Here is a 27,297-nt window from a genome sequence, read left to right as displayed (position 1 = left end):
TTCGAGTATTTTGTCTCAATACAAAGGCGGCTTCTTAAGATGTTTGAAATATGCTCCCTATCCTATATATCGAAAAAATCTGAATAATACCATTTAGCTTCAGTCTGCCTTCTTTTCAGGACTCTCGATGGTTAAGAAGAAACCCAAAGGACACTCAATGGTCAAAAAGGGATACAGTGCTGCCACTTTGAAAAGTTTAGTTTATGAATGAGGGGCGTAGGAATACCTGGGCAATATCAAAAAAGATCTAATCTCTGGTCGCAGTGATGAGTCCACACAGGAAAAAAAGAGGCGCGTAGGAATCTGTACGAGAGTAAATGGGAAGAAGATACTACTCACAAAACTTTATTCATACTCGCATATGAACGAGACGATTGAATGCCGTCAACTCGACTTACTATTCATTCATTTTCACACGTTTGGCTTATTCAATCGTAGGGCCGATACACGCTCATCAAAAACGTTCAATTCAAAATTTATTATGCCTGTTTTCTTTAAAACCCTTCAACGTTCCCCTTCTTTTATTAACCGCCTTTTATATTTTCCGCAATATTATCTACACAAACTAGTCTCCAAACGCGCTGATGAGTACGATTGTGAGTTCATTTGTCACCTTTACCACACATCATTCTTTTTTATGTTCGAGAACAATAATTTTGGACACGCTATGCAGTAAAGATTTGGTTTTTAGTTGTATGCTTAATTTAAATGATTGACAAAAGAACATTTATTTCATTCACGCTGTATTGTCAGTTTAACATTCTCCATTAAACCTTTTTCAGCATTCACATTTGCGTTACAAAATGTCTTTCTCAGTAGTGTTACCCAAACTCCATCTCCACATGACATGGTCAAGCCACGACACACTTACCTCGTACCCTACAGAGCGTTGCTTATCATCATCAGTGTCTCGGAGTATCGATTACTCGGGTCTGTCTGTTCGTCCGCCGGCCCGCTGGGTGTAATTTGTCCGCCACCGATCGAATGCAAACCACAACCTGCGAGTCGGTTGATCACTCCGATAGGAAGTCGTTTGCCAGTGCGCAAGCGAAAAACATAATTACAGAAAATTGTCTTAATTATAAGCCCCAACGAAGCTCTAGATGAGTCCCACTGTACCGGTGTCAATTATCGGAGTGTGGCACACTAGTCAGACAAAAACACAGCTCTCACGATTAGCTAACCTTTTATTTTGTGTGTACCAAACCCCAATTAGTGGAAACTAAAAGAACGACCCCTTCTTTTTTGCAGATCTATCATGATACTTCGCCGCGATCATCAACAAATCAGAGTCTCGTCATCAGTAGCCGGTTTCGTCGCACCCCACCAGCCCGGTTCCAGCTGTTCGTCGGACAACAAATGGAACTGCCACTGCCTGTTAATTTTCTGCACGCTGAAGATCTTCTGCCGGAAGGAGATAATCCGGACTCGCTCCCGCGGTGGAAGTGCTGCCGTCCCGGGTCGATCGTGAAACGATAGTACCCACCCAACTCGTTGTGTAAAAGCTAGAATAGGAAATCGTTGGTGAATTAGTGTTAGTGTGGTGTAAACTGGCCCTTAAGGTGTATTATTTACTAGAGGAATTACTATCAAGTATGTCACAGCGGAAGAAGATTCTGTACGGATTGTTCGGGATCATCATCGGGCTGTGCGTCGGGGCTCTCTTCCGGAACTATCGCACGCTGGAGATCGTCAGCATGTGCAACTCGATCAACAACCTGAAACAGAAGTGTAAGTAAAAAGAGCCTCTTCATTAGTTGTCCGCTTTTTGATGAGAAGATTGCCTGCTGGTTTGCATTGGCGCAAATCTCTAACCGCCACAGGGCCTGGAGGGTCCGAGACTTGCTTGTATGTATTTGATTTCCATCGTCTCTGGATGCGCGCCCGAAGAAACACGAATTGGCCAGTGTGGCTTTACTTTAGTCCACTTATGATCCGTTGAATTGTAGCTGATGAGAAAATTGCCTGCTTGCTTGCTTGCCCGCGCTAAAGCATGCTTGTCAGTCGTCGCCGCTTCTTGGGACTTCCAAGAAACTGTTCTGAAGCTGTCTGGCTCCGTCTGTCTGTCCGTTCGCGTACGTAATTGTTTCGAGGACGCGCGCTTTTGCTTAGATGGGGGACGCCACATTGGAAGCCGTTCCTTTTAAGAATTAACAAAAAAAAAAGTTCATCGCAATAGAATGCCGAATTTTCAACAGTTTATATCACTCATAAAAGATTTACATTTTATAACGTAAACTATCGTGCTTAATACCACACAACGCGATTGGGTGATATTAAAGAACCGTTGCAACGATTGAGATGAAATAGCAACTCAAAATTTGGCACACTCTGCGGTGTATGAAAGGCACTCGAATAATTCCAACCTATTCTAGTGTGCGCGTTTTTTTTTGTTTCTCCTTGCGCCAGTTGGGATGCGGCTTGCCTCTTTCGAGCATTTGGTCTGAAATTTAGAACCGTCGAATGATTCGTGTGCTCTGGCAACAATTTGCATCTTTTATGGCAATTTCCGCTAGCCAGGGTTCGCCCCATCCACTGGCCGCCATAAATCAGTGTTAATTAGTAGAACGACAAATTTACGATCAAAAGAGCATATATTAATCGGGAACGGAATGTCGGAACGTGTCGGTGTTAACTGGAAATGTTTTCACTACAAAATGTTTCCATGCCTTGAGTTGTAACTGCTGCCGTTCTCGACATTAACAAAAAAGTCTCTGTGAGGGCTTTTTTGAGATAAACCATGTAAAAGAATGTTGGTAATAGTCGTACATGGCTTATCGACCCCCCAGATTGGAAGCAAGTGCAACTACTGAGAAAGAGTGGAAATTCGATCCCTTGGGAAAGAAAACTATTTATGCCCTTTCATTCCACGCAAATGGGTGCACATGTGGCACAAATGGGAGAATCCGCTTCCAGCGCGTAAAGCTGACGGGAAAAAATCCCCGCAAGTTCACAAGTCAGTTTGCAACCTACACTTTCCGTGTATCAACTGGACCTAGAGGTAGAGGAGCAGGAGATCATCTTGGCCGTGCTGATTGAATAATCGCATACACTTACCGTTTCAGTGACTCAATCCGATCCGAACTCAAATAAACGCGATCCAGCAGCGGCAATGGGATGTAGAGCACCACTGCTGGGGGAGAACAAAATTAGTTGCTTTCAACTTCAATGAAGAGAAGGCCAAGAAATCAAGATCGCGACGATCCATTAGCTTGAGGTCGGGTGCACCCGCTGCCCCTTCGACTAGACTATACAGCGGATTGTAGTATTTATAGTCTTGCTTTGTTGCGCTTCCAAGTACACACATTTCATGACCCTTGTTGGGTAGGCGGAACGACGGAGGGAACAAGCAAGGAGGAAAACAATTCCCATGTGTTCAGCCTGCGCTTCTGCTCTAACTCTCGAAAGTAAATGGGTGATTAACCTATCTGTACTATTGCAGTGATTTGACAGGGGGTCTGGAGGTTCTCTAGTTCGCTACCGACTAATGGATTTGTTCTCTACCGCTGGAATTAGAAAGACATCATTGTTCTTATTGGTCTAAGGTTATGATGTACAACAAAACACTATAAGCTTCCAGAACGCTAGCAGTGGAATCCTCCGCTATATAATTTGAATAGGTACCTCAAGTATTTGTCTACCAAAATAGTATGGTTATTATGGTAATTCGTGATTCCATAGATCTATGTCTGAATGATTACATAAATCCAGATATTTCAAAAATCATGGATTCAACAAATACATATATCTTTAAGTTCATCAATAGAATTTATAGTAATTATTGTTGCCTGATCCTGATGTATTTATGATTTTATCGTGGAACAAATACATCAATCCATAAAACTATAACCTTGAACTCATTCATGAATAATCCCATAAATCCATGAATAAATTATTTTCATGGAAAAGAGGTGAAGTCTTTAGAAGCGAAAATAAACATTAATTAGACATTGATTGATTTCACTTCACACGGACATGTACCAAACATGCCGGAGAGGACAAAAATGCCAACAAATATTCCAGAAGGGATAGGTATAATTTCAAAATAAAAATTAGAAACATAAGGGAAAAAAATATTGCGGATAATCGAGTCCAAAATTCTAGATAATCGGGTCTCCGGATAATCGTGTCCGATCTGTTTTTATAAGCATCAATAGCAAAAAATATCTAAATCCATAAATTCAGATCAAAGAATTTTAGAAGAAGTGAAAAAAGAGTAGTTCATATGTTAGTATGTTGGTTATACTTTCGGCTGAGCAGTCACAACAATTAGAACGACTTATTTTATGTTATCCGACGTTTCGTCACTGATCAGTGACATCTTCAGGGGAAAATATCATTGTGCTCGACAAAAACACACCCTTACAGTCCGGTGGGGTATTCGGGTACCCACAAATTAAAATTTCTGCAATTTTTGCAGGTTTCATTCGATTTTGATCAAATATTTCAACAGATTCAGCAACTTATCCACTTTTAAATCAGAGTTCCGATACCGGAAGCATTCATAGTAATAATATAGTTTAATATTATAGTAATTTAATATGGTATCTGGAGTTGAAGTCTCTGGGTTCTGTTCTATTCTAGAAATCAGAAGTTGTCATTTAAAAATCCAAAATGGTGTCTTAGGTCATCTTCCGGTCTCGGGATATTATCCCGGTTCTAAAAATACATATATTGGATGGTATTTGATCTTGTTTAATATAATTGATTCCATGACCACCACTCAACAAATAATTTCTTCGTTTCAAAGTTTGATAAGCCGCTCTTAGGCATATTTTGACTAAATTAAAGCTTGATAAGTTGTTATCCAGCAATTATTGTTTGTTGGGCAGGGAACCTGTTCCGGAACAACTATTTCGAAAGCCCATAACACCCAAAACCATAAAAATGGCTTGTGGGAGTAATTTTATGTACCTGCTTTGAACCAATTATTATGAGAATTTGTTGTAATTTTCATAAAATTCCTCAGAAAACGGGTTTCGGGAATCAGAAAATTTCTGCGGGACACCACTAAAATTTCGAAAGTTGCAACAATTTCAACTTTTGAGAATCCGGGTACTTCATCGGGCACAAAGGTGTGAAAAAAAACAAACCCCATCCCAACTGCCTGTTGGAGCTCGAGATGACATTCTCATAGTAAACCGGTATGTAAGCTAGCTTTCCAAAACTACGCAAGATCTCCAACATGGCACACGCGCTGGAGTCCTTACCCAGACAAGCTGCATGGAAATCTGATTGGTTGTAGTTTTTAACTGGAGGAGTGACACTACATTTTTCTACGCACAGGATAAGGAGATTTCGGTTGCTCCAATCACCGAAGGCATCAAGCATCGTTTGTTGTTACAAGTAGTTATCAAGGCAGGCTAGAATCATGAAAATTTTCACATCGTCCGCAAACAGGATCAGTAACATCGTTGACAGGAGTGAGAACAAAAGAGGGCCCAGATTGCTTGCTTGCGGCACTCCAGAAGAAGTAGTAAATGACTTGGAATGAGACGACCCAACACCAACACATACAACTCTGGCAGTTAATTATGATCGAAACCATCTCACAAACACGGCAGTGCGCCCAGTTTATTCAGCTTTCGGAAAAGGATGTCATGATTCACATGTTCGAACGCTGCCTTGAAGTCTGTGTACGCAGGATCCGCTTGCAAGCATCAATTGAGCCAGTACACAACAAAGAGAACAACGGATCTCTTGGGGTAAAATCCTTGTTGATCACAAAAAATGTAATTTTTACAGGACTGATTTGAGTACTACCTCGAAAACTGTAGAGAAAGCACATAATGGCATGATTCCTCGATAGTTGGCTAAGTCACATTTGTCCCCAATTTTCATGCATCGCTGTGAGCATTGATTTTTTTCTATCATGCAGGAAGCAATCCTTGTTGCAAGAAGAGATCAAAAAGCTGGACAAAAGGTACCACCCGTCCGTTAAAGCAATTTTTCAAAATAATAGCGAGATCCCGTCTAGTCCTGGAAAAGTGGGAAATAATACAGTTGAATCTCTCTATAACGAGTTTTTTATAATGACAAATCTCTCTATTGCGACATTCTCAATGGTCCCTACTCTTTTACCTACATAAAAACTCTTCCTTTTATTACGACATTTCTCTATTACGACGGTCCCTTGAGATGTCGCTATAAAGCGATTCGACTGTATTGTTAAAAGTTGCCTTTCAATGAGTTTTGCGTGTTACTGATTTGTATCACTATTGAATGAGGGAAACTACGAACCTTCGTCTTATTCAACCTTGAAAGGTACTCAAGTACCCCATCTATCGCTGAACAGGTAAAAACAATAGAAAAATAGTGAATACACATATGAAGCGAAAAAAGGAATAAACCCCAAGTGCACTGCAAATATAAGGGACAGAAAACTATCAATGAATCAAATCCGAAAATAAGGCTTCCATTATATTTATATTTATTATTAAGGAAACTCAGTATATCAAAAAAATGAAGTGAAGAAATGAACAGCAGCCCAAAATAATGTTTTTAGATCGCCAGATAAATAAAGCACAGTAGTAAAACAACAACACTGGTAAATAAAAAATAAAAGAACAAAAACAGAAAAATGAAAAATAATTCGAAATGGAAAATATCTTATCAGCTTTTGCAAGATTGTTAGGAAATTAGATAAAGTTGCAAACTAGAAAGCATGAAATGCAAAAAAAAAAACGAAAAGGTAAATAACATAATCGCTGCATAAAAAAGTACAAAATAACTTGTTAGGCATAAAAAACGTAAAGCATCATAATAATATTATAGATGTATAGAAAAACAGAAAAACATGAAATTGGAGAAAAATATATTATAATACACCAATACCTAAAAGAACTGATTTAAATTTCATAGAAATGCAGAAAAAAAAACAAGATAAATGTAAAATTAGATAAAACGCAAAACAAGCAAACATGAGAAGCGAAGAGAAAAAAAACTGAAAGACTTTAACAGCTTCAATATCAGAAAAGAACAAAAAACTGCAATACGAAAATGAACGTTAAAAACACACAAGAAATTGTATACAAAAAAAAACAACGAAAAAAAAACAAGCAATCAAAAAAATAGAATCACTTGAAACATAGAGAACAGACTTTTTTTGATGCATTGAATCAAAATTCAGAATGAGAGAGCATACTCCAATAACGTAGCATTTATGGAGGAGGGAGGTATTATTATTTTGAGACAAGTTGTTACAATGAAAGGGAGAAGTTGATATACAACCTTCGTGGCATTTTTTCTAGCAACTCCAATTTGCTTTACTAAAAAATGAAGGTGAATTTCAGCGTCCCTAGTTTAAACGGTGATATTTGTTTTCGAAATGGAAATGTTATTTTTCTGTGATGGTTGGGATTGTGTGACCAAACGCTATACAGGAGGAGAGGGAGTGTAAAAATCATGAAAAAATGCTACGTCGTTTAAGTATGCCGCTTAACAGTAGTTGAGAAAGCTAAAAAATCAGAAAAATAAAACTAAAAGCACAATAAACTGTATAATACACATCAGAAATACAACGAAACTGATGAGAAGAAAATTGTAATATGGAAACAAAAAAACCAAAAGACCACAATAAAATAAAAACAAAGCAAAAAAATAGAAATCTGTCAAATTTTAATAACAGGAAACAAGACAAAAGAACACTCATAAGCCAGAAAGCATATTCAGGAATACAGAAACCTTACTTATTTTTTTAGCCCATTCCAGACGGAGAGAAATCAGTTTTTACTTCAAAAAATTAGCTTCAAACTCTCATTACTCATCAACTATATGCAGGACAAACTGTATTGCAGAATTAAATTCAATCTGTTCTCAAAACATACTGAATAGTTCCATCGCGTAAATTTTCAAGTATAATTGCTGAACTTTAATCACAGTTTGAATGTTAGGTGATGCCGATTTTACTTACTACCTAATCGTGTCTTTTCGTGCTTGGACCCACTTAGAAACATATATTTTGTTTTTGGCGTATTAATCCTCAAACCGATCCTATCTGCTTCACATTTTAGTCGGGTACATTGATTTGTCACTGTCTCAAATTTTCTACCGACAATATCCACGTCATCCGCAAATAAATTGACCTGACCTGTTGAAAATCGTGCCCGCATGTTACACCCCGTCCGTCTCATAAGACCCTCTAGCGCGACGTTAAACATTAGCAGGAGAGACCATCACCTTGTCAAAGTCCCCTGAAGAGGTCCGACGTCCCACCCAAAATCATCACACAATACTTTAAATTCTTAATCGTAGCCTCAATAAGTCTTGACAGCTTCTCCGGAAAGCCTTTTTCGTCAAAAAATTTCCATGGCTCTTGTCGGTTTATTGTGTCGTAATTATAAATCGACATGGCGGCACTTTTGGAGAATCTGCCGCAGTAAGACCGTCCTTCCAAGAGGCTTGGTAACATCCTACAAATCTGCTGGCTAATCGTGAAAGGTGTTGGAAGATGACCTGGGAGAACACTTTTTAGGCGGCTCGTGCGACAAAGCTTCTGCTGGATTGCGTTGCGTTTTTGGTAGAAATTTCGTGTTTCGTGTGTGCTGTGCAGCTGCTCGAGTTCTTTTACATGATGGTCTTTTTTTCTTTAATAGTTGGACTTACTGCCTCCGTTTCAGTCTATATCGCTCTACATTCTAACGATTGCCTCAACGCTGAATGGTCGCTCACGCTGCCTTCTTCTCGTCCTATATCTGCCGGCATTCTTCGTTAAACCATTCGTTACTGATTCGGTTTCACGTGTCGCAGGACTTTCAACGCAGTACGACTAATTGATATTTTAACGGTGTTCCAGAGATTCTCTAGAGGGGCTTGCTTCAGCTCGTCCTCTTCTGGTAGTGCAGCGACTTCGGGTTGCTTCAGCCGCGCAATATTATACCTTAGCGGGTTACGATACCGTAGGTCAGTAACAACGGATATTTTTGGGCAGATATTAACCATCACTAGACAGTGGTCCGATATACTAAAACGTGGTTTGTGTTTCTGTTCTATTTGGTGATCTCGAGATGGATCTATGGTGGAGATAGTCCTGAAAGAAGGTGCTACGTATCGCCGTGTTCTTGGATGTGGCAAAGTCAATTAGTCAGAGGTTATTTTTATTCGTCAGTTGATCAGCTCATGAGTGCTTCCACAACTCTGGTAGGAGGTCTGACTATCTCTGTACGTATGTATGAGTACGTATTTATCGTCGTTTTCCAGCTTACCTCCTGCAGCGCTACGAGGTTGAACTTGCGGATCTTCAGTTTCTAGGAAGTTGAGAGATCGGCAGTTCCATGTTGCAAGTGCCCAATCGTTAGTCTGTTTCGTTAGCTAGGTGTAGCCGTTTTTTTTGGTCTGTAATTAACTGCTGTTGTTTTTTCAAATGGTACGGGCTTGCAAGGCCAGCGACCTACCCCAATATGTCGCAGGAGAACTATCATAGTGCCATTGTTTGTCCCGGGCACTACCCTTGAGATGAACGCTGTGTTACTTAGAACGCTTCCGTTGGTGTTAGTTCCAAGGAAGGAAGTCCCGCCCCCTGACAGCATGCGTCCACTACTTACTCGCACATCAGTTGGTACCACGAGAAGAGAGCAAACCTGAAGCAAAACGAAAAAAGCAGAATGCTAAAATTGAAAGAAATGTCATAATATACCAAAACTCAAAAGCGTATATTCAAATCATGTATTTAGAAATGCGGAAGAACAAGTGATTTGCAAAATAAAAATAAAAAATTACTATAGCGAGATAGATAGAAAATCCGATGGAACAGTAAACTTTAAAATAATGCAGACAAGCAAAAAAAAAACTACAAAAACATAATAATATAACTACAAAGAAATTATAAAATAGAAAAAAAAAGTAAAGAAACAGAATGGTAGATTGATAAAAACAGACAATAATGAAATTTCAAAAGAAGAAAAGAAAAAAACATCTGAAAGAAACTTAAAATAAATAACAGAATATATATAGAAAAATGTGAAAATCGAACAAAACTTGAAAACCAGAATGTAACAATAGAGAAAATAAGTACACAGAAAACGAAAAAGATATGGGTCATCCCATACGAAATGACCACGAGAAAGCACAAACTTGGACACGACCATCACAGATTTTGCTCAAAGTGGGGAGAATTATTCATCTACTGTCACTTTGAAAAAATCCCAAATTTGGCGTCAATTGGAATACCCCCGCTTTGTGGGACCTCCTGTTTATTGCAAAGTCACGCCTTTATTGTTCAAAATCTCGTTTTTCTTTTTCTTTTTTTTCCGTGTTGGGTATTTTCGTCACTGCGACCAATTTTTTGATATTTTGTGACATATTCCCCCTTTTTAATTTTGCTTAGTCAGGATAACGTATCACTATTGGAAGTGGTCGTTATAGTCTGGCCAATAGCATTAGTCCAGTCCGGTATTATACTCCGTATGAAGCGCACAACCGTACTGGGATTTGTTCTCTAGATTTCAGAGGGTTCCAGAAGACCTCTCTCGAAGAACTTATATCTTTTGATAAAAATTGCCGGACATCGGCATAACAGATGTTCCGAGTCTTCTTTTTCCATGCCACATACTCGACATGTATCATCTTGAAGTTTTTTCATAACCTTCAAATGATAACGGCTCGGACAATGCCCTTGTTGGGTACAGGTCCGTTACCTTCCGTTAATTCTTCGATAGCGTTGAGGGCCTCCAACCCAACACTCGTAGGAATGGCTTCGGTGGAAGACGCGGAAAATAGTATCCAGTTTGAGCGAGATCCAAAGTCCCACTCGGAGAATGTCCAATAAAATCACCAAACGCGCGTTATTTTATCACTACACCCTTATTAATTTTAGTCTAGCTTCTAGGAAAATGCATGCCAGTTAGATTTAAGAACACTTTATTTTAGGGAAACTACTGCATGCTTAATTTAGGTTTATTCTTAATTTTAGGTTACTACACTAGGTTTAATTTAATAATTTTTCAGCGATCCGTTCTGCTGGCGAGGTGGAATGCGACTCTCCTCAGATTTTTATTCGATCAGATTTATAGGTCCAACAGCAGCTGAATGCTTCTCCGGCGATGTTATCCGATCGTCGATTTTGGAGTTAAGAGTATCGGAATGATCTCTTATCAGCTCCCATCCTCTCCTATCAGCGATTGTTATCACTCCCACGGGCGTCTAACAGTTGATCCTGATGATCGTGTTGCGATGACTCTCCTGTGGCCTAGCTGGGATGATAATCGGCTGCTTCGTTCTCGCGTACGGTTTCGGATGAGAGTTTGTGATATCTCTAAATTTGTCATCAGGGTTGAAGATATGGGTGGCGTTACTACTCCCGAACATCCTTACCCACCCAGAAATTCCAGCAATTTCTGTAAATAAAAAGAAAACCTCTTCGACGGGATGGGAAAGGGAATCAGGATTGATGACTGTCGGTTGTTGCGTCTTGAAGCTCGGTGTTGTCCGCAAATGGTAAAATGCAGATTTTCTCTACTGGGCGCATTAGGGTTCCACTGGCGGTTTTCAATGTAACCACCCTTATCGTACCATCACCGCCAGGATGAACTTGAATTATCCTTCCCATTTTCCACCGCATGGGGGGTTGATTGTCATCTTGGATGATGACTAATTGACCTATGCCGATCGGAACAGCTGGTTTCCAACGCTTAGTTCTCCCCTGTAGTTGACATAAAAATTCTCTGCGCCACCTCCTCCAGAAAACTTGCAATTTTCGCTGCATTAACTGCCAGTGATTTAATCGGTTGGTTGGTAGATCCTCCAAATTTGGTTCTGGTAATGCTTGGAGTGATTCTCCTACCAGAAAATGTGCAGGCGTTAAAGGTTGCAGATCGTTGGGATCATCGGACATGGGGGTGAGAGGGCGAGAATTAAGGCATGCTTCCACCTGAGCTAATAGCGTCGTCATATCTTCAGGGGACACGGGATTCTCTCCAACCACCTTTAATAAGTGGGTTTTAGCTGAACGAATTGCTGCTTCCCACAAGCCTCCAAAGTGGGGTGCACTAGGTGGGTTAAAGTGCCACTGAATTCCCCCCTCTGTCAGTTCTTTGGTAACGATGTCGTGATGCTTGCTGTTCCGAAGCAGTTTTAGAAAATCCTGCAGTTTATTTCGTGCTCCGACAAAGTTGGTGCCGTTATCGGAAAACATTTCTGCGCAGCGGCCTCTTCTCGACACAAATCGTCGCAGGGCTTGTAAGAACTTATCGGTTGACAAGTCTGTGACGAGTTCTAGGTGCACGGCCTTGGTACACATGCAAATAAAAATTGCCACATAGGCTTTAACTACTGGACGTCTCGGAGCGGGTCTGACGTAAATGGGTCCAAAGTAGTCCACACCTGTTCGCAAAAATGGACGAGAAACGGTAACTCGTGCTGTTGGTAAGTCGCCCATCAATTGCTGAACTGTGGTAGGTTTAGTCCGATAGCAGGTCATACAGCGGTGTATGATATGTCTCACAACACTCCTTCCTCCTAATGGCCAAAATTTAAGTCTAACAACACTTAATAGCAATTGAGGCCCAGCGTGCAAAAGGCGTTCATGGTAATATCGTAAAAGCAGACGCGTGAAGTAATGGTTGGCTGGTAGAACTACTGGGTGCTTTACGTTCTCTGATTCTAATGCGTGCTTAAGACGCCCTCCCAAGAGGATTACCTGATTCTCCGACAGGTATGGATTAAACCATCGTAAAGGTGACCTTCTGGAAACCGCTTCCTTTTTCATTAATGCCTTACGCTCCTCAACAAATACCTCCTGTTGGACTAAACTGATCAGTGCGGTTTCCGCTTCCTTTAGTTCTTTGGTAGATAAGAAAGAGGAATCCTTCTTTTTCTTCGTGCGCAGAAGCCGTTTCAAACGCAACCAGTAAGCTGTTCGACGAATTAGGTCTGTGTACGACGAGAAGCGGGTTAGGTATGCGTTATTGAACTCGGTGACCGATGAAACCGTTCCGGCATATACGGTGCGACGTTTTTCCTCTGCTTCTTCTTCTGCTGCCCGTGAAGTTTCTGGAAAACGTGGCCATTCATCCTCTTCTTTCGCCAACCACTGCGGTCCTTGCCACCAAAACGGATTGTGAACGATGTCCTCCGGCGCAATCCCTCTGGAAATCAGATCGGCCGGGTTATGGATTCCGGGAACATGGTTCCACTGGGAAATCTCGGTAAGTGATTGAATTTTGGCCACCCGATTGGCCACGTAAGTTGTCCATGTAGCTGGAGTTGCTCGTATCCAACGCAGGACGCAGGTGGAGTCCGTCCAAAAATATACTGGTGCAGTAAATTTTATTGACCGAGAATTCTTCTCGAACAACTGGGCAGCGAGACGAGCTCCGCATAATTCCAGCCTAGGAATGGTTTGCACTTGTAAAGGTGCAACCCGTGATTTGGAGGTTAGTAATCGTACCCATACCTCACCGTCTGAGTTCCAACTCTTCACGTAGAGACACGCGCCGTACGCTTTCTCCGAAGCGTCCGAAAAGCAGTGAAATTGAGGAGACACTGCCTTGGGAATGACTACACAACGCTCGATGCGAATGGTATTAAGCATAGACAATTGTTGGTGGTACTTGATCCAAATCTCACCCACCGTTGAGGGTAGTGACTGATCCCAATTCAGTCTTTGCCCGTTTTTATCACGAAGTGTCCACAACAGCTGCATATAAATTTTTGCCGAAGTTATTGCCGCTCCCAGCAAACCCAAAGGGTCAAATAATGTAGCAATGACCGACAGAATGTTTCGCTTTGTAAGCGGTACGCTAGGGTTGAGAATTGGAATCTTAAATTGAAATTTAAGCGTGTCGGTAACTGGCATCCAAGTCAACCCCAAAGTTTTTATCGAAGGATCGGGATCCAAGTTGATCTCTTCCGATGATTGGATTGCTAGCTCCTCCTTTGGAACCCCACTCAATGCATCAGAGCAGTTTGATGCCCATTTTCGTAACCTGAACCCTCCTTTCTTCGTCATCGAATCTAGTTGAACCCGCAAAGTTCGTGCCGATTCCGGATCATCCGACCCTGTTATTACATCGTCCATGTATGTATCCTCCATAATAGCCCTTGCAGCGAACGGAAAATTATCCTCCTCGTCTACCGCCAGTTTTTTCAGCGTTCTGGTCGCCAAGAATGGTGCAGGTTTGGTACCGTACGTCACGGTATTCAATTCGTAGGTGTCAACATCATGAATTGGAGACGAGCGCCACAGGATACATTGCAATGGGCGGTCTTCCTGACACACCTTAATTTGACGGAACATTTTTTCCACGTCGGACACCAGCATTATTTGCTTCGTTCGACTACGAAGTATTATGGACCGGAGATCTTCTTGGATCACAGGCCCCACCAGTAACAAATCGTTCAACGACTCCCCAGAAGTCAATTTACAGGACACGTCAAAGACCACTCGAACCTTGGTGGTGGTACTGGACTCCTTGACCACCGGATGATGAGGTAGGTAGCATCGCTTAATTGTATCCACCTCACCCTCTTCGACCTTCCGCATATGCCCGAGCTGCAAGTATTCCTGCATGAAGTTTGTGTATTGTTCGTGTAGTGACTCGTCTCTGGCCAATCTACGCTCCGTCCCTTGAAGCCGCCGAAATGCGATGTCCCGTGACTCGCCTAACCTTGAGAGAATGGCTTCATCCTTTGGTAAGGAGACGGTGTACCTACCGTCAGGGTTACGTTTGACCGTTTGCGAAAACAGCTCTTCGCAGCGCTTTTCCTCCAATGAAAAAGCCTTACCAGACTCTATTTCCTCGCAAGACCAAAACCGGGTGATCAATTTGTCCAAACTATCAACCGCTGAAAGATTGCATTTGATTTGAAGAGACTGTGTTTGATGTGTATGCCCGCCGCAGGCAACCCAACCGAAAACGGATTCACTGAGTGTTGGCATATGTTGTCCCAGAGAAATCCTTCTACCAGTCTCGAAGAAATCGAAAAATGCCTCTATGCCCAGAACCAAATCCACCGCTTTAGACTCGAAGAATGTCGGATCCGCCAATTGCACTCCGTTCGGAATCTCCCACCGCTCCGTATTTATATTGCTGGTAGGAAGATTCACCGTAACCTTCGGAAGTACTAAAAAGCTTAATTCCCTTGAAAATGATGATATACGGGAACGTATCGTAGCTCGAATTTTTTGCTTAACCTTGGTAGTCGTATGTCCAATGCCAAGGACTGAGACTTCCACTCGATCGCGGCTCACCTTCAGCCTTTGACTCAATCGTTCAGTGACGAAGTTGCTTTCCGATCCAGAATCTAGTAAAGCGCGGGCAGGATACCGGTTACCGTCATCATCCTCGATTATGACGACAGCTGTAGCTAACAGAACCTTAGCAGAATATTGATGTTCTGCACCCGAAACGAACACGTTTGTGGCAGCCAGGTTTGCCACTTGAGATGATTCGTCCTGCATAGCTGGCTTGTTAGCACGAGAATCAGCTGAAACCTTTGCATCACGATTCCTTTCCGGTTTGAAACAGACCAATGTGTGGTGGCGACTCTTGCAATTACGGCAAGAATATTTGGATTGGCAATCTTTAGCCATGTGACCTGCCCTGAAGCAGTTTCGGCATAACGAGTTAGATTTCAGTAAAGCATCTCTGTCGGCCACATTCATGTGTTGGAAAGTATTACATTGGTAGAGAGGGTGGTTCGACGAGCAAGCTACACAGCGTCCTCCAGACACTTGAGATGAATTGCAGTTTGTCCTGGTCATCAACGCTCTTTGTTTTTGCTGCGGTTGGTGCTGCTGAATTCCCTTGTTATCCACGGGCCGCTGTGGGAGGCACTGCAAAACCTGTATTTTACGGTGAAGGAAATCAAGCAGGTCTACCTAAGAATCCTTCTCACGTGATGCCGACATCTCCTCCCACCCCCTCCGAGTAACGGGATCGAGCCGTGCCGTAAGGATATTAACAAGTAAAAGGTCCTTGAAATCGGCTAATTGCACCACCTGATCGAGAGTCTGTATAATTCTCTCGAACCCTTCCACCAGGGCATTCAGCTCCATTGCGGATTCCTTAGAGAGCATTGGCAGCTTGAACAACGAGATAACCTGCCGCTTCTTTAACAATTTGCTGTTGTTATACCGTTTTAACAACAAATCCCACGCCACCTGATAATTGGCTTTTGTAATCTGCAACGGATCGATCAGGCTCTTGGGTTCTCCTTGCAAACACCCCTTCAAATAATGAAATTTTTCCACCTCGGGTAGGTCCTCCTTCCAGTGAATGAGTGAGGTGAAAAGATCCCGGAAGCTTAACCATTCGTCGATGTTTCCATTGAATGTCTGCAGTTGAATTTGTGGTAGGCGAACATGGTCGGTGCCATTCCGCATTGACGAATCTCTAGCACTGCTAGATTGCTCAAGGACTTGAGGCGCCTGCAGTTCTCTAGCTTTATCCATTAGGAAGGATTTGGCTTCGTAGTAACGGTCACTAAACTCCATTCGCTCCTTTTCAAACGCGTTTCCTTCAGCACCGTAGTCATCGTGGGAAAATACTTCGACTAAGGTGCCACTAAACGCTTCCCAAAGCTCGTCCAACTTACCCAAGCGTATTTGGACCTCGGTAATTGTGTTGGACTCCTTAAACTTTTGCACAAATCGCCAAATATCGTTGAAGGAGAGCTGTATTTCCTTCAACCTGGCAGTTAGTGCTCTCATAGCTGGTGACTTTTTGACCGTGGTTGTTGCAGGGGTAGCCATTGTGTTGCCTTACACCGAACAATGAGTTGTGAAAAGAGGTATGGTGTAGTATACCGCAAGCGAGCCTAGCTTCGCCAGGCATATACTGCATAAATTTACCCGAGAAAACTACAGGTGACGCTCCAAATAAAACACTGGTAGAAGAAGGTATAATTGATATTTCGACGTCACGGTAAATTATCCAAATGCAGCAATTACTCGGTCGACAAAGGAATTGAAGAGGAAAGAGTGGTGTAATATCCAAAAACCTTGGCTTCGGCCGGGCATATACTGTGGCAACTCACCCAAAAACCAGCAGCTGAGCTATAATCCCGGCGAAGTCCAACTTTCGCAATCAAAATGATGTTCAGCCTAACAGGCTTGAGGGCTCAGAGGTTTTGTGGCCAAATTGAAGAGGAAATATTTCCAATCAAAATTGTGTATTTCTGTAATCCTAGCTTCGGTAGTATACTAAAATGTTCACTCACCCAGGAAAACAGCTAACCGCACTACCTCTTCAGGCCAGAATGTCGTAGTAAAGCAAATTACCTATTCACTTGCCTCTGTCAGCGCCGATGGAAAGAGGTGCTCCAGCGCAGCGTGGGGATGAGAATGGCGTCAAAATCCAAGTCGCGTACACCAAATCAGCATTAAATCGCCTCCGAAACAGTAGGAAACAAGTCGCCAGTTCCAAGACAGAAGTATTGTATAGCGTTAGTATTTAGCAAGATCGCTTCGACTGGACATACACTGAACTTTCTTAATTTACCTATGAAAAAAATCGTTGCGCCTGTCCAGCGGTCCAGTAAACTGAATAAATTGAACGGTCTCAACCGTAAAACTCCAATAGGCGTTGCTATAACGTCCCAGCATGCGAGATTCCAGCAACCAATCCGTTTGTCAATCCAGTATGACAATAGTAAAAGCGCGATGGCGATCAAATCCCAAGCCACGCTAAGTCCAAAGATGGCAAAGCCCAGCTTCCAATTGTTGCGAAGCGCGATGGTGAATTTTAATAAAGGTGTAGAATCGCGATGGCGGGAAGTAGCGCCAATCCAAGCGTCCAAAGTCAGCCCAATGCCAACTGCCAACTGCAACCGAGTTTCCGAAGCACGCGGATGGTCCCACCATCGGTCATCCGGTTCGAAGGACCAAAATGTTGGGTACAGGTCCGTTACCTTCCGTTAATTCTTCGATAGCGTTGAGGGCCTCCAACCCAACACTCGTAGGAATGGCTTCGGTGGAAGACGCGGAAAATAGTATCCAGTTTGAGCGAGATCCAAAGTCCCACTCGGAGAATGTCCAATAAAATCACCAAACGCGCGTTATTTTATCACTACACCCTTATTAATTTTAGTCTAGCTTCTAGGAAAATGCATGCCAGTTAGATTTAAGAACACTTTATTTTAGGGAAACTACTGCATGCTTAATTTAGGTTTATTCTTAATTTTAGGTTACTACACTAGGTTTAATTTAATAATTTTTCAGCGATCCGTTCTGCTGGCGAGGTGGAATGCGACTCTCCTCAGATTTTTATTCGATCAGATTTATAGGTCCAACAGCAGCTGAATGCTTCTCCGGCGATGTTATCCGATCGTCGATTTTGGAGTTAAGAGTATCGGAATGATCTCTTATCAGCTCCCATCCTCTCCTATCAGCGATTGTTATCACTCCCACGGGCGTCTAACAGTTGATCCTGATGATCGTGTTGCGATGACTCTCCTGTGGCCTAGCTGGGATGATAATCGGCTGCTTCGTTCTCGCGTACGGTTTCGGATGAGAGTTTGTGATATCTCTAAATTTGTCATCAGGGTTGAAGATATGGGTGGCGTTACTACTCCCGAACAGCCCTGTTATTAAACCAGTATACGTGCTTAGATCTTTTTTTGAAAGATCCAGTATTTTACGAGTCATAGAAACGTTCGGAGTGATGAACCGTTTCGACTGCCTACCGATGAAGGTGTTTGTCCAGTTGGATTCCACTCTCAGAGTTTCCCATGCTTTTAGTTCCATTCTAAGGGAACAAGCGGATAGACCACAGAAGGGCTCTGGTCCTATGAACTGATGAGACGATCCAAGTCTTGCCAATTCATCGGCTCTTTCGTTCCCATCTATTCCACAGTGACCAGGAACCCAGTATAAGTCTACTTGATTATTACAACCCAGTGTTTGGAGTGATTGAACACACTCCCAAACTAGTTTTGATGTGCATGTCGCAGACTTCAAAGCCTTCAACGCTGCTTGACTGTCGGACATCATGCAAATGTTTGAGTGTCTGTATTTCCTGCGTAGGCATATTTCAGAACATTCTAGTATTGCTTGGACTTCAGCTTGGAAGACAGTTGGCCATTGGCCCATTGGAACTGACAGGTCTATTCCTGGGCCAGTTACTCCTGCTGCCACTCGATTGTTCATTTTTGAACCATCTGTGTAGAAAATGATTGATCCTGGGCGGAGATCAGGACCACCGCGTTCCCAAACATCACGCTCAGGTTTAAACATTCGAAATCGTCTTTCAAAATTGTATCTTTTCTCCATCCGGTCTTCATTGTTTATCACTAGGGGATTGATACGAATAGTTTCTAGAATACCTAGATGACCCGTTAAATCACCCTCGAAGAGCCTTAATGATCTTTTGATCCGTAAGGCACTCTTTTCGGCTTCTAATTGTATGAATTGATGCAGTGAAAGCATAAACAGTAGAGCTTCCAATGCCTTGGTGGGTGTGCTTCTCATTGCACCCGTTATTGAGAGAGTGGCTAGCCGTTGAAGTTTTTCCAACTTATCTTGAGCACCTTTCTCCCTTGTTTTTGTCCACCAGACTAGTGAAGCATAGGTAATTCTGGGTCTCACTATAGCCGAATATATCCAATGGATGATTTTCGGTTTGAGTCCCCATTGTTTACCAAAAGTTTTATTACATATCCATAGAGTATTTGTAGCTTTTTTTATTGCCTGCTCTAGATGTGTATTCCAGTTAAGTTTTTTGTCAAGAGTTACTCCAAGGTATTTGACGTTATCTGAGAGTTTAAGAAGCTCACCTTTTAGCATAATATCATTAAGCCTAGTCTTTTTCTACGTGTAAATGGGACGATAGTGGTTTTTGAAGGATTTACATTTTTTTTCTTACAACTCATAGACGTATGATGTCCGAAAAATACTGCTAGATGATTTTTGAAGAAAATAAACCAAGGAATCCAGAAAAAATATTATTTTTGGCCGGAAGTGTTGCCAGATAAATTATTTTTGTACTTGAAAATTAAATTTACACTATTCGCAAATACAGCCATTTTTATTTTAAATTTGATAATTTCATCTGGTTTCTTGGAAAATTTCATGTATGAAACAACTATCGATTACCCGAGGTAATATGAGCCAATCTCGAGATATAACATTTTTACGAAAATAGTTGTAAATTTCGTAATTATTTTTATTTTACAATTTATAGACATAAGATTCCCGAAAAACAGTATCAGGTGAATTTTGATAAAAATAAACCAAGGAATCCAGAAAATATATTGTTTTTACCGGAAGTGTTGCCAGATAGATTATGTTTGTTTTTTAAAACTAAATTTGCATTTTTCGGCAAATGTAGTTATTTCATTTTGAATTCGATGGTTTCATCGTATTTCTCGGAGAATTTTACGTAAGAAACACTTATCACCCCGTGGTATTGTGAGCCAATCTCGAGATTTAGCATTTTTAAGAATATAGTTTTAAATTTCGTAATTATTTTTCGTAAAAATGTTATATCTTGAGATTGGCTCGTATTACCTCGGAATGATAGTTGTTCCTTGCGTGAAATTTTCCAAGGAACACGATGAAATTATCAAATTCAAAATAAAAATGGCTGCATTTGCCGAAAAATATAAATTTGATTTTCAAATACAAGAATAATTTTTCTGGCAACACTTCCGGTTAAAAGTTTAATTTTTTCTGGATTCCTTGGTTTATTTTCTTACGTCTTCTTACGTATATGAATTGTAAGAAAAAGAAAAAAGAGATTTTCGATAAAAAAGGCAATAAACAGGGAGGTCCCACAGAGCGGGGGGTATTTCAATCGACGCCAAATTTGGGATTTTTCCAAAGTAACAGTATGAATAATTCTCCCAACTTTGAGCAAAATCTGTGATGGTCGTGTCCGAGTGGCATATTAATTTCGTATGGAATGACCCATAAACATGTGAACAGAAGAAAAGAAAAATATTAATCCAGAGAGAAACCTAGAAAAACGAAAAAACCAAACAAAAAAGGTATTCGAATGAAGCCAAAAAACTTCTAGAAACGGGGCGAAAAAAGAACGCAAAAACCAAAATCACTGGAACAAAAACAAATGTATAGAAACCATAAAAATAAATAATCATACAACAAAATAATAAAACAGGAAAATGGTGAACAATTGCTTCCATTGAATGAAGAATCCAATCAATAATTAAAATTTTGTTTTTTATTAAATATTGATTCAGTAATTTTGAGAAGCAAGTTGGAAAGCAGACATGTAAAATGGTTTATCTCAAAAATATTTATCACGAGAAAACGAAAAATATCTTCCAGAAAATATTACAATAAAAGCTGAAAACTGATAACCAAATAATGTCAAAAATTAAAAATCACGATACATAGAAAAGCTAGGAAAAAACAAGAAAAAATGGATAAACAGCATAACAAAAAATATTTATTAAATAAACACGAAAAATAGATAACCTGAAAAAAAATGAAAGTAGAAATCTAGAAAACGAAAATCGAAAAGTAGAAAAACGACGCCTATATAAATTTCGAACTGTCACAATTATACTCGAAATGATAATACCGAAGATTGCTCATAATCCAAAGTCGTTAGGCCAGAAAATACTTACAAAAGGATAAAATAGTGAAAAAGTAACAGAACATAGATATAGAGAAACTGTTGAGAACGTAAAACCAGGGAATCGGTGGAATCGCAAAATGACTGAAGTTCAGAGAACCGTTATTTTTGAAAATCTTATTAGAAGCTTTTTTGAGAAGTTGAATGACATAAACATGCGAAAAACGATATTAATACTCGTAAATCAGGCAATTTGAAAAGTTGAAGAGAAAAATGAAAAAAAGCAACAAGAAAAAAACGAAAAAAAAAATGAATCTAAGCAGACCAATAAACAATAACGATAACGAAGGGAACAGTGAATCACAAAAAAAAGTCAAGAACTATGGAGCCATTTAGACATTTATGATGATAACAAGTCAAAAATCAAACGATCATCAGTTGGCAAAATTCTTGGACCAAGGGGGAACTGAGAAGGTGGTTACATTCCATAATCCCCAAGGTATCGACGAACCCGTGGTTCAAGGGGTTGGATGTAGGTCGGGATTTCATTTGCGTGATGTCCCGGCTTATGTCCAATCACTATAGATTTGACGCGCATCTCCGTCGTGTTGGGCTCGGGGAGAGTGGTATCTGTGCCTATGGTGAAGGTTATCACGACATAGAGCACGTTGTTTGGTCATGCCCTGCACACTGTGACGCCAGGTCTAGATTAATAGCTTCCCTGCAGGCCGAAGGTAGGCAGCCGGCTGTTCCTGTTCGTGATGTCTTGGCGAGCCGTGACCAATCCTCCATGTCCCTTATATACGTTTTCCTGAAATCCATCCACGCCCCAGTTTAGTCCTATCCCCTTCCGCCTACATCCAACCAAACGACAAGAACACGTTAAGACCCCGGATCCGGAAACAGCAATCAGACCCGCACGATACTCTCAAGGCCCGATGGAAACAACCCAATATGCCAGTCCGTAATATCTTGGCCCAGCAGCGGAACAAATTTAATATGCTGCTTACCTATGGCAATGAAACCATCAAACAGCGAACCTGTGCTTTTAATGCAAAATATTCTAGCTTAAGTTAGATTTAGTTTCAGCTCGTAGTCGGCAGCGAGGATAAAAAATTTGCTTTTAGTTGTTAAGATACTTTAGAAAGTAAGCTACCAGATATAATTGGCGCCGTTTAACATTAAATTGTATTTGTGCCGTGTCAAATAAACTATAGATGAAGAAAAAAAAGTCAAAAATCAAAATCAAAAGCAATTTTGCAAATTCAATTTTACGGTACTTTTTTTGATAGCTTGCTTACAAGTACAATTTTGAGAAACGATGTATGACAATCTTGTAGTCCCTAAGTAGTACTTCAAATTTATCAAATAGTATAATACTCTAACTCTTAGGCCTGAAGTGTGAGAGCCCATAATCAGTGTAATATTCAGCCAATATTCGCGGTGAATATTAGGTATGATAAATATTCACCTCGAGTATTGGCTGAATATCGCACTGAATAGTGTGTGAGAGAACAACACTTTAGGCATAAATGGCAGAAAATACTCGTTAAACAGAAGTACAATGGTTATAACTCGCTAAAAATGATCTAATTTTTATTTAACCGTGCAGTTCAAATAATTTCCATATCCCAACATGTTTACAATAAATAAATCACACACCATTAGTCAATTGCGAAGTAGCCATGTTAAGATCATTAAAAGCAAATCGATACAGCTTATTATGTAGACTGCACTTCTACTCTATGATATGATTACTGTTAACCATGTCGTTATGACTCAAACTTTTGGAACAGAGTCACCAATCGAGGTCATTTGAAATAAAAAAAGTATGGAAATAGAAGCAAAATTTTTCACCCTCACGAAGGGATTGCCTACTGTTGTAGCTTAATTTAAGCCGGAAAATCACTCCAACCCGATTTCAAGTATCTCGCATAAACAGTAATAAAACGCCCAAATTTGTGCCTGTTTAGAATTAGTAACTAGCAGTTTTGTGGTGCACAATAACCAATTAAGATAATTGAATAACCCAGCTTGCAGCATTACGATTTTTTCGAGTGCGGTTAACTGCTTCTTAATACTTTCGATTGCGTGTTATCCACTGAAGAATCACCCGCATGCTGCTGGTTGTAGGCGGTTAATTACCTCCGAGTTCCTCGCCGCACGGTTCACGGTGCCAAGATAATTGCGGATATTCATCATAGCTGCCCCACTCTGTTCGCTCCGGGAAGCCGAGGCGGCGCTTCGCTCTCCGTTTATTCCGCTTAAGCGTATAAAACCAGTGCTATGGCGCACACTAGCCAAAACAAATATTCTCCGCAATTCCAGTCCACAGTTATTTCTCGTGAAGTCTCTGCCAGCCGATGTCTATAAAAATCGCCAATAATTCCCCGTTTCTATTTAGTTATTTTAAATACCCTCGGTGTAGAACTGTTTGTGCCAGCGCTCCGCATGTGGGTTTTTACATACGTTCATGACGCGAGTGAGTAAAAGTTTTACGGAAAGTGAAACAGCAGGCCAGCCAGAGCGTGATGACGCCACACCACCGCGGTGTCTACTTTTACTAATAAAATAATTCGCGGAATGCATTCTTTGTAATGTGTTGATTAACTTTACTTGTTTGTTGTCTTTTCCTTTTCGTCTACAGCCGCTCTCGAGATTATCGGTCTGCATCGGCTGGAGACGCCGGACAACTCGCAGCACAACCTAGTCTTCGTGGGCGTCATGACAGCGAAAGATTTCCTGCCAACCCGAGCCAAAGCCGTATACGACACGTGGGGCAAGAATATCCCCGGGCGGATCGCGTTCTTCAGCTCCGAAGAATCGGTGGCCGACTGTACGTTACTAACTTATAACGATGTAGATTTTTGTTTGATGTGATTTTTTTCTGCAGATCTACCACTGGTTGCGCTGAAGGGCGTTGATGATCGATATCCACCGCAGAAGAAAAGCTTTATGATGCTTCACTATATGTACGAGCATTACATCGACAAATTCGAATGGTTCGCCCGAGCCGACGATGATGTCTTTGTCCGCACGGACAAGCTAGAACAGTTCCTACGGTCGATCGATAGCTCGAAGCCGCAATTCATTGGCCAAGCAGGCCGGGGTAACAGCGAAGAATTCGGTTTGCTCTCACTCGAGTTCGACGAAAACTTCTGCATGGGTGGCCCCGGGGTCATCATGAGCCGCGAGACGCTACGGAGGGGTATGCTCTTTCCTGTGTGTAATGAAACTCACTAACGGATCTGTTTCGGTTACAGTTGCTCCTCACATTCCAACCTGTCTCAAGAACCTCTACAGTACTCACGAAGATGTGGAGGTTGGACGATGTGTTCAAAAGTTTGCCGGTATTCCTTGTACCTGGAATTATGAAGTTAGTTTATCATATAATAATCAAACTGTCCTCCCGTTTCAACAGAATCTTTAAACTAAATTTTAGATGCAATCCATCCTGCACCACAACTCCAGCGGGAACCGTGCCTTTTCGGGGAACCTCAAGAACAAGGAAGTTCACAGTGCCATCACGCTTCACCCGGTCAAGAGGCCAGCCTTCATGTATCGGCTGCACGCGTACACGCTCGGGTTGAAGGCCCAGGAACTGCGTCAGCAGTCCTTGCTGCTGCATCGGGATATCGCCCAGATGACAGCACTGCTGCAAATTCCAAAAATCAATAAAAACCTCGCACCAGGCGTTCCCATTTTCCCGTCGGCCGAATCCAGCTCCGACTATCTCGGGGACCACAATGTTCTAGGTTTGTTTTTCCTTGCGACAATGATTCGTTCGGTTTCCATTATCCCGCTCGCAACATTGACTATTTTACTTCAAGGTTTGATGCCAGACCTCAACCGACACAGGCCTTCGCATCTGGATGAGATTATCGAGTGGGACTTCATCGCTAAGAGCCTGTACTCGGGTATGCATCCGAATCCCAAGCGGAAGATTGAATCGTCTCTCAAGGAAGGCTTGAATGATGTCGTTCGAGAGGTAAGCAAACTAATCGAAGTTCATTGCAAAACAAACAAACGATCTGGATGATGATTGCACTTTATGTCAACCGTACAGATTATGGAACATATCAACAACTTCTCGCGACAACGAGGTCGAGTGATCGAATTTCGAGAGCTACTCTACGGCTATATGCGAGTAAATAGTCTTTACGGACAGGATCTAATTTTGGACCTGCTATTGGTGTACAAAAAATACCGAGGGAAGAAAATGACTGTCCCGGTGCGAAGGCATCTCTACATTCAACGCTCCTTCACGGACATTCGAGTACGGGAGATTTCCAATGGTGTGATTCCTGCTTACGCAGTAACTTTGGACCACCGGTTAGCGGATGGAATCACAAGGCCGTGGAACAACACTACAGGCTTAGGTTAGTGATTCATTTCAATTGCTAAATTTCCTCAAATATTTTTTTTTCTTGCAGATCGCATGCGCTCGATCTTCAACAGCGGCTGGGAGAAACTTTCCGACACGTTTGCCATCAACAATCCACTCCTGTACGAGGTCCAATCGCAGAAAGATCGAATCGTGTTCGTGATTCCGCTCGCTGGTCGATCGGAAACGTTTATGCGATTCTTGCGCAACTTCGAGGAGGTCGCCCTAAAGCAGGACCGCCGTACGGATCTGCTAGTGTCAATCTACGTGGACCCAACCGAATCGCCGTTGATTGTGGGGCTGCTAAATCAGCTTCGTCTCCGGTACCCGGATAATAAAATAAACTACCAGCAACTGTTCGGCAACTTCTCCCGGGGGGTTGCCCTTGATCGTGCCATCAAGAGTCCGTTCTGCAAACAGGATGATATTCTGTTCTTCGTAGATGTTGATATGATTTTTACTCAAAAAACGCTCGATCGGATACGAACCAACGTGATTCGTAACCGACAGATCTACTTGCCGATCGTATTCAGCGAGTACGATCCCAATCCGGATGCACTGTGGAGTAAAACCACGACTCCGGTTACCACTGAGCATCCCTATCTACTCGCCGGGAAACGAAACTTCTCTTTACAATACCCAGTCACCAACAGCAACGGATACTTCCGCCAATTTGGTTACGGTTTGGCCGGGATATACAAGTCGGACATCCTTCGACCGGACCTCGGAGGTTTCAATACCGACATCAACGGGTGGGGTCTCGAGGACGTGAAATTTCTCGAGAACATCATCGCCGCCAATCTGAAGGGTAGTCAGCGTTTGCTGGAGGTAGCCGACGGTAAGGTGGATCCGTTCAAGGATCCGCACCACAGCCAGCAGCAGGAGCTGGTGGTTTTCCGTGCACCGGACCCCTCACTGGTGCACATCTTTCATCCGATCAATTGTGATAAAAATCTGGAGGAGGCACAGTACAAGATGTGCCTCGGAACGAAAGCCAATACTCTGGGCAGCTTCCGGCAGCTGGAGCAACGGTTTCTCCGCGACCGGGAGCTTCTGAACTACGGGAGGAATCGGGGGACCCGATAACGCGCGCCTGTCGGGATCGGGTCGATTACGATAGCATTTTTTAGGAGAACTGATTTTTTTTTGTAATATAATAGAATCAATTAAATTTAATGTTAGGATGCTTTACCAGGGTGTGTTAAATGAAATGTATATCACAGGGCTCCATTGTTTACAAATCAGGGGAAGGTTTTCATGACACTGGGAGTAGCGTGATCGAGTGACACCCGGGGCGGGAAATTTGAGTGTTACCTCTTTCCCCCTGGGTGTCACCCCCACCAGGTTGCAATGAAATCATTTCGTTATTAAAAATTGTGAAAGTTAGCACGTTCGTTTTCAATTGCACTAAATCTAACCATTTTTGAAAAATAGGTTGAG

The 27,297-nt window shown here is 41.8% G+C and overlaps 1 protein-coding gene across 2 annotated transcripts in view; it reads left to right on the top strand.

Annotated features, from left to right (window-relative positions):
* LOC129730237 (chondroitin sulfate synthase 1) overlaps positions 1 to 27,048 on the top strand; it is a 65,109-nt gene extending 38,061 nt beyond the window's left edge. Inside the window, exons 2-9 of one of the 2 annotated variants that reach the window (XM_055689413.1) lie at positions 1,252 to 1,731; positions 24,121 to 24,309; positions 24,367 to 24,681; positions 24,737 to 24,849; positions 24,916 to 25,228; positions 25,316 to 25,461; positions 25,540 to 25,852; positions 25,907 to 27,048. In XM_055689413.1, the coding sequence (XP_055545388.1) occupies positions 1,596 to 1,731; positions 24,121 to 24,309; positions 24,367 to 24,681; positions 24,737 to 24,849; positions 24,916 to 25,228; positions 25,316 to 25,461; positions 25,540 to 25,852; positions 25,907 to 26,943 (2,562 nt within the window). In that variant the 5' untranslated portion in view covers positions 1,252 to 1,595 and the 3' untranslated portion in view covers positions 26,944 to 27,048. Of the gene's footprint in view, positions 1 to 1,251; positions 1,732 to 24,120; positions 24,310 to 24,366; positions 24,682 to 24,736; positions 24,850 to 24,915; positions 25,229 to 25,303; positions 25,462 to 25,539; positions 25,853 to 25,906 lie in introns of both variants that reach the window. The other variant, XM_055689402.1, reaches the window with a different exon arrangement.
* Positions 27,049 to 27,297: the final 249 nt, after the last annotated feature.

Source organism: Wyeomyia smithii, chromosome 1, assembly GCF_029784165.1.
Source record: "Wyeomyia smithii strain HCP4-BCI-WySm-NY-G18 chromosome 1, ASM2978416v1, whole genome shotgun sequence".
NCBI classification, from domain to species: Eukaryota; Metazoa; Arthropoda; class Insecta; order Diptera; family Culicidae; genus Wyeomyia; species Wyeomyia smithii.
The sequence above is the reverse complement of the archived record's forward strand: the minus strand, read 5'-3'. Positions and strand labels throughout refer to the sequence as shown.